The sequence below is a fragment of the Colobus angolensis genome, unplaced genomic scaffold, assembly GCF_000951035.1.
Source record: "Colobus angolensis palliatus isolate OR3802 unplaced genomic scaffold, Cang.pa_1.0 Scaffold135, whole genome shotgun sequence".
Taxonomy (NCBI): domain Eukaryota; kingdom Metazoa; phylum Chordata; class Mammalia; order Primates; family Cercopithecidae; genus Colobus; species Colobus angolensis.
Window position 1 is genome coordinate 2,778,875 of NW_012114433.1, and position 7,710 is coordinate 2,786,584.

General features: G+C 55.2%; 1 protein-coding gene across 1 annotated transcript in view; it reads left to right on the plus strand.

Moving 5' to 3' along the window:
• GRID2IP (glutamate receptor, ionotropic, delta 2 (Grid2) interacting protein) overlaps positions 1-7,710 on the plus strand; it is a 68,604-nt gene that overhangs the window by 50,170 nt on the left and 10,724 nt on the right. Inside the window, exons 8-13 of the mRNA XM_011934402.1 lie at positions 1,182-1,336; positions 4,670-4,801; positions 5,023-5,120; positions 5,331-5,448; positions 6,739-7,094; positions 7,584-7,709. Of these exons, the coding sequence (XP_011789792.1) occupies positions 1,182-1,336; positions 4,670-4,801; positions 5,023-5,120; positions 5,331-5,448; positions 6,739-7,094; positions 7,584-7,709 (985 nt within the window). The remainder of the gene's footprint in view (positions 1-1,181; positions 1,337-4,669; positions 4,802-5,022; positions 5,121-5,330; positions 5,449-6,738; positions 7,095-7,583; position 7,710) is intronic.

A 7,710-nucleotide genomic window follows, 5' to 3' on the forward strand; every position in this document is an offset into this window, starting at 1 on the left:
CAACCTCCGCCTCTCGGGTTCAAGCGATTCTCCTGCCTCAGCCTCCCCAGTGGCTGGGATTACAGGCACGTGCCACCACACCTGGCTAATTTTTTAATTTTTAGTAGCGAGGAGGTTTCACCACATTGGCCAGGCTGGTCTCGAACTCCTGAGGTCATGATCCACCCACCTCAGCCTCCCAAAGTGCTGGGATTATAGGCATGAGCCACCGTGCGTGGCCTGCTCTATATGTTTTTTGTGTTTTTGAGACAAAGTCTTGCTCTGTCACCCAGGCTGGAGTGCAGTGGTGCAGTCTCAGCTCACTGCAACCTCCACCTCCCAGTTTAAGCGATTCTCCTACCTCAGCCTCCTGAGTAGCTGGGACTACAGGTACATGCTACCACGCCCAGCTAATTTTTGTATTTTTAGTAGAGAGGGGGGTTCACTGTGTTGGCCAGACTGGTCTCGAACTCCCGATCTGAGGTGATCCAACCACTTCAGCCTCCCAAAGTGCTGGGATTACAGTCATGAACCACCATGTCTGGCCTCTTCTATATGTTTTAATCTTCACAACAGCTCTATGAGGTAGATGCTATTTTTATCCCCATTTTACAGTTGAGGAAACTGAGTCACAGAGAAGGTAAGTCACTTGAGAAAGGTCACTTAGCTGGTAAGTGGCAGAGCTGAGATTGGAGTCTGGCTACCCAATCCCTGGAGCCTGCCTTCCTGCCCACTTCTCTCTCTTTCTTTTTTTTTTTTTCTTTTTTTTTTTTTTTTTTTTGAGTCAGAGTCTCACTCTGTCTCGCAGGCTGGAGTGCAGTGACACGATCTCAGCTCACTGCAACCTCCACTTCCCAGGCTTAAGCAATTCTCCTGCCTCAGCCTCCCGAGTAGCTGGGCTTACAGGTGTGCACCACCACGCATGGCTAATTTTTGTATTTCAGTAGTGACAGGGTTTCACCATGTTGGCCGAGCTGGTCTCGAACTCCTGACCTCAAATGATCCACCTGCCTCGGCCTCTCAAAGTGCTGGGATTACAGGCGTGAGCCACTGTGCCCGGCCCCCAGTTCTGTCTTTCAAGGGTAGGGATAGGGCATGAGGGCAGACACTGTGGCTTGGAAGTCCCGTCTTGTCTACCCCCACTCTGTGCATCATGGTAAGCCTGTGAGTATTGAGCCTCTCATTCCTGCACCTTCCCCTAGAAACATCGACACCCTCATCGTTGACGTCTACCCTGTGCTGGACACCCCTGCCAAGCAGGTCCTGTGGCAGTTCATCTACCAGCTGCTGACCTATGAGGAGCAGGAGCTCTGCCAGGAGAAAATCGCATGCTTCCTGGGCTACACGGCCATGACAGGTAAGCGTGTCCTCTCCCCTGCCACTTCCCTGCCTGTAGCTGCTGACTGTCCAGCTCAGCAGGTGAACATCCAGACACCTGTTCTCACCTGTAAGGTTTTTTTTGGTGGTTGTTTGTTCGTTTGTTTGTTTGAGACGGAGTCTCGCTCTTGTGCCCCAGGCTGGAGTGCAATGGCACGATCTCGACTCACTGCAAGCTCCACCTCCCAGGTTCAAGCGATTCCCCTGCCTAAGCCTCCTGAGTAGCTGGGACTAAAGGCGCCCGCCACCACACCCAGCTAATTTTTTGTATTTTTAGTAGAGAAGAGGTTTCACTGTGTTAACCAAGATGGTCTCTATCTCCTGACCTCATGATCCGCCCTCCTTGGCCTCCCAAAGTGCTGGGATTATAGGTGTGAGCCACCATGCCCAGCCTTTTTTTTTTTTTTGACATGGGATCTTGCTCTGTTGCCCAGGCTGGAGTGTCATGGTGCCATCACGGCTCACCGCAGCCTCAACCTCCTGGGCTCAAGCAATCCTCCCACCCTGGCATCCCAAAGCACAGGGATTACAGGTGTGAGCCACTGCATGTGGCCTCACCTGTGAGGTCTTACAGCCGATTTGGGCCCCTCCCACAGAGATGTGTCCACAGCCATGCTTGTACACACCCAATACACCGGGGCTAGGCCCACATGTGGCCTCATGGATGTGCCTTCCCAGCGTGACCTTTATGTGGTGTACACAGCATAACCTGAGACTTTAGACACTGCACCTAACCACCTGCGGTTTCAGTTTTTGCACCCACAAAATGGAAGTGATCTCAGTGGCTGTGCTCGGTACTCTGAGAAGCGTGGCACAGATCAAGGAACTTATGTAAGGCTGGACACGGTGGCTCACGCCTATAATCCCAGCATTTTAGGAGGCTGAGGTGGGAGGATCACTTGAGCTCAGGAGTTCAAGAATAGCCTGGGTGACATAGCAAGAGCCTGTCTCTACCAAAAAAAATAAACAAACAAATAATACGTTTTAATTTAGCCAGGTGTAATGCACAACTGTAGTCCCGGCTACTTGGGAGGCTGAGGTAGGAAAATGGCTTGAGTCCAGGAGATCGAGGCTGCGGTGCGCTATGATCGAGCTACTGCCCTCAAAAAAAAAGAAGAAGAAGAAGAAGAAAAGAAAAAAAGAAATTCATGTGGTTGCCATTTACAGACATGCCAACACCACCACCAGGATCGTGAGCCCACAACCGCATCCCACCTGGCCGGTGGCTTCCAGTGTACTCTTTCTTGCACATACACAGGCCTGCGGTGCCACGTGTGGCTGCCACCAGTCTGTTCAGCATGCCCTTTGAATGCCCACAAACCCCTGCACTCAGCATGCAGGCCATGTGGATGGAAGGTGTGCGGAAGCCTGTGTTCTACCCTGTTCTAGGCACCCTGCCCCTGCTATGAAAGCCGCTGCAGGCCAGGCTCAGTGGCTCACACCAGTCATCCCAGCACTTTGGGAGGCTGAGGTGGGCGGATCGCTTGACGTCAGGAGTTCAAGACCAGCTTAGGCAACACAACGAGACCCCCATATCTACAAAATACTTAAAAATCAGCCGGGGTGGTTGGGCATGGTGGCTCACGTCTGTAATCCTAGCACTTTGGAAGGCCAAGGCAGGTGGATCACTTAAGGTCAGAAGTTCGAGACCAGCTTGGCCAACATGGGGCAACCTCGTCTCTACTAATAATACAAAAATAAGCCAAGCGTGGTGGCAGGCACCTGTAATCCCAGCTACTTGAGAGGCTGAGGCAGGAGAATCGCTTGAACCCGTGATATGGAGGTTATAGTGAGCTGAGATCACACCACTGCACTCCAGTCTGGGTGACATAGCGAGACTCCATCTCAAAGATAAAATAAAATAAAATAAAAAATTAGCCAGGTGTGGTGGCGTGCACCTGTAGTCCCAGCTACTTGGGAGGATGACGTGGGAGGAGCACTTGAGTTCAGTAGTTGGAGACCAGCCTGGGCAACATAGCAAGATCCCTTCTCTACAAAAAAAATTTTAAAATTAGCTGGGTATGGTGGCATGCACCTGTAATCCCAGCTACTGGGGAGGCAGGAGGGTCTCTTGAGCCTGGTATTCAAGGCTGCACTGAGCCTTGATCACACTCCAGCCTGGGGGACAGAGTGAGACCTGTCTAAAAAAAAAAAAAAAGGCAGGCGTGGTGGCTCACATCTGTAATCCCCCAGCACTTTGGGAGGCTGAGGCGAGTGGATCACCTGAGATCAGGAGTTTGAGACCAGCCTGGCCAACATGGTGAAACACCATCTCTACTGAAAAAAAAAAAAACAAAATATTACCCAGGCGTGGTGGTGCATGCTTGTAGTCCCAGCTACTTGGGAGGCTGAGGCTCGAGAATCATTTGAACTCAAGAGGCAGAGGTTGTAGTGAGCTGAGATTGTGCCACTGCACTCCAGCCTGGACGAGAAAGCCAGACAGGAAGGTAGAAAGGAAGGAAGGGAGGGAGGGAAGGAAGCCAGACTCAGTTGGAAAGCTAGGGGACGGGAGGGGAGGGGAGGGGCTGCTGCAGAGTTGCTGCCCCTTGTGTGCCCATGAGCTGCAGTCCCAGGGACCCACAACTTGCTAGGGTTTTCGCAAGAAGCTCGGGCTCTGTGCTGGGCGGCACATGTCTTATATATCGGCCTAAGCTCAAAAAACTTCTATTTTGGCCGGGAGCAGTGGCTCATACCTGTAATCCCAGTACTTTGGGAGGCTGAGGTGGGTGGATCACCTGAGGTCAGGAGCTTGAGACCAGCCTGGCCAACATGGCGAAACCCTGTCTTTACTGAAAATACAAAAATTAGCCATGTGTCGTGGTGGACACCTGTAATCCCAGCTACTCGGGAGGCTGAGGCAGGAGAATCACTTAAACCCAGGAGGTGGAGGTTGCAGAGAGCAGAGATTGCGCCACTGCACTCCAGCCTGGGCAATAAGAGCAAAACTAAGTCTAAAAAAAAAAAAAAAAAGCAAAAAAAAAAAAAAAACTTCTGTTTTGCCCACAATCCTCTCTGGGCAGCAGTGACTTGGCCTGGGGCAAGCATAGGGAGTTGAGACTCTGGAAGCTGTTGTCATGAGATCTCTGCTAGGCCCCCAAGCTCAGACTTGCTGCATTTTGGTGCTGCTCCTGGCACCTGGTTTCTTGCCTGGGGGCTTCCCCTCAAGAGCTGTTCTGGAGGCAAGCAGGGCAGACCCCATAGCCTGGGGTCCGCATATTGGTGCAGATGACATCTGCCCTCCCCTCCCTGTTTTGGAGGTCCCTTGTCTGGCTGAGAGGACAAGAGGGCCCCATATTCCCTGCATGTCCCACAGCAGAGCCGGAGCCTGAGCTGGACCTGGAGCCGGAGCCCACGCCCGAGCCCCAGCCGCGGAGCTCCCTGCGGGCTTCCTCCATGTGCCGCCGCAGCCTCCGGTCCCAGGGCCTGGAGGCTGGCCTCAGCTGCGGTAAGGCTGGTGCTGGGGGGAGGGTATAAAAGGAGCTGTTTTTCCACCTGCAAAATAGGCTTGGTGAGGTGGGGAATCCCAGGGAATGGGGCTCAGCAGGGCTCAGGATTGGCCCTCCTGGGTCCATGGGGCCTGTTGGTTCTGGGCCGGGGCCTGAGCCTTAGAGCTCAGATACATTACCCTACAGACATCGTTACCGTAATGATGTTGTTCCTCGGTAGGTCCTGGCGAGTGCCCTGAGATGCCTCTTCCCCTGATCCCAGGCGAGCGCCAAGCGGGCGATGGCACTTCCCTCCCTGAGACCCCCAACCCCAAGATGGTGAGACCTTCTCTCTGCCCTCCAGATGGGGTCAGTAGGGGGCGGGGAATGGACAGTCCGTAGGACTGGGCCCAGGAGACCCAGGCCAAGGGGCTGCTTCAGGCTGGGGCAGATCCCCGCCTCCCGGCCCACCCAGGCCTGGCCTCTGAGGCCACATTAGGGCCATGAGGAGAAGTAGAGTGGGCTGGACTCACCCCCGCCTCCCTCCAGATGTCAGCTGTCTATGCAGAGCTCGAATCTCGACTGAACAGCAGCTTCAAAGGGAAGATGGGGACTGTGTCCAAATCCCGGGCTTCCCCTCCGGGCCCCAGCCCGGCAGTCACCGCAGGTAGGGCTCCAGCCTCTGTCCTCTTGACTGTCTGGGTGTTTCTCTCCACCCCAGGCTCAGCCCTGGAGTTGCTTCTCTGCTCCATCAGGGTCAGGGTTGTCCCAGTCCCTCCCATGGCCCTGTGACCCTCACCTCAGCTGTGGATCAAGAAAGTATCCTGGGTACTGTGGGTCGTGCCTGTAATCCCAGCACTTTGGGAGGCCAAGGCAGGAGGATCGATTGAGCCCAGGAGTTTGAGACCAGTCTGGCAACATAGTGAGACCCCATCTCTACAAAAACAAAGATACAAAATTAGCTGGGCATGGTTGCATATGCCTGTAGTCCTAACTCCTCAAGAGGCTGAGCCGGGAGGATCACTTGAGCCCAGGAGTTCAAGGCTGCAGTGAGCTGTGATCGAGCCACTGCACTCTAGCCTGTAAGCAACAGAGCAAGACCCTATCTTAAAAAAGAAAAAGAGGCCGGACGCGGTGGCTCACGCCTGTAATCCCAACACTTTGGGAGGCTGAGGCGGGTGGATCACGAGGTCAGGAGATTGAGACCATCCTGGCTAACACGGTGAAACCCTGTCTGTACAAAAAATACAAAAAAATTCACCGGGCATGGGGGCACACGCCTATAGTCCCAGCTACTCAGGAGGCTGAGGCGGGAGAATCGCTTGAACCCGAGAGGCGGAGTCTGCAGTGGGCTGAGATTGCACCACTGCACTCCAGCCTGGGCAACAGCGAGAATCTGTCTCCAAAAAAAAAAAAGAAACAAAGAAAGAAAGAAGGCAAATGTTGGCAGATGTCTGTTTCTGAAGAAGTCCCTGAGTTAGCAAGTGGTTATTGGATAAACTATCGAGTGCACGCGTTGTCCTGTGAATGGCACAGCTGGGAAGACAGTTGCTCTGCAGCTTAGAAGGCAGGACCCCTGGGAGATCCTCCTGTGATCTCAGGGCTTGCTGGGCGTGCGAGACACCCCGTGACTCTGGGTCTGGGCTCTAGAGAAGCCCCTCCACCCTTTGAGTTAGTGGTGTTCAGTGGCTCCCAGCTGGGACCCCTGGTGACCATTCCAAGGTGAGCTGGCGTCCAGCCTGTCTTGAGGCTGAACAATGCTCCTGCTCACTGGGTCTGGCCTTTGGTCATGCTTGGAAGGCAGGGCCGCCCAGGGTCTTCCTGCACTGTGCCCAGAGAGGGAAAGGGGAGTGGCCCGGGACACAGAGCCAGCCTGCCCTAGGGCCCTCTCTCCAGCTTGCACCTGGAACCCCGGTGCTGGCTGAAGAGGAATGCTCATACTCCATCCCCCCTCCAGGGCCCAGGACCCTGTCCGGCGTCTCGTGGCCCAGCGAGCGACTCTTGCCCTCCCCCTGCTACCACCCGCTGTGTTCGGGGGGCCTGGCCTCCCCCAGCAGCTCTGAGTCCCACCCCTACGCCAGCCTGGACAGCAGCAGGGCACCCTCCCCACAGCCAGGCCCCGGGCCCATCTGCCCTGACAGCCCCCCAAGCCCGGACCCCACCCGCCCGCCCAGCCGCAGGAAGCTCTTCACCTTCTCCCACCCTGTGCGAAGCCGCGATACTGACCGCTTCCTGGACGTGCTGAGCGAGCAGCTGGGCCCCCGGGTCACCATCGTGGATGATTTCCTGACCCCCGAGAATGACTACGAGGAGGTGGGCACGCAAGCAGGTGTGGAGGGAGGCGGGGGAGGCGAGGTGTGGCCGTCTGCAAAGCAATAGTGTTCCTGGGCTCCTGCGAGGGGCCTGCCGCCCTTGGGATCTTCCCCAGGCTATCCCACTCCCTGGCTCAAGCTATCCCACCCCTTGCCCCAGGTTACCCTATCTCCTGTTTGAGGTTATCACGTTCCTTGTCTGAGGTTGTCCCAGGTTAGCCCATTTCTTAGCTCAGGCTATCCCACCCACAGCCTGAAGCTAACCCATGAGAGGGTCCTATCCTTATTCCAGGCTATCCCCCTCACAGCCTGAGGCTAACCCATGAGAGGGTCCTATCCTTAGCCCAGGCTATGCCCCTCACAGGCTGAGGCTAACCCGTGAGACGGCCCTATCCTTGTCTCAGGCTATCCCATGATCCTTCACTTTGCACCTGCTCTAGTGTCTCTGGGCCCAGCCTCACCCTCCCCTTGCCTCTTTCCCCACCACCAGATGAGCTTCCATGATGACCAGGGCAGCTTCGTAACCAATGAGCGGAGCAGCGCCAGCGACTGCATCAGCAGCAGTGAAGAAGGCAGCTCCCTGACCTACTCCTCCATCTCTGACCACATCCCCCCAC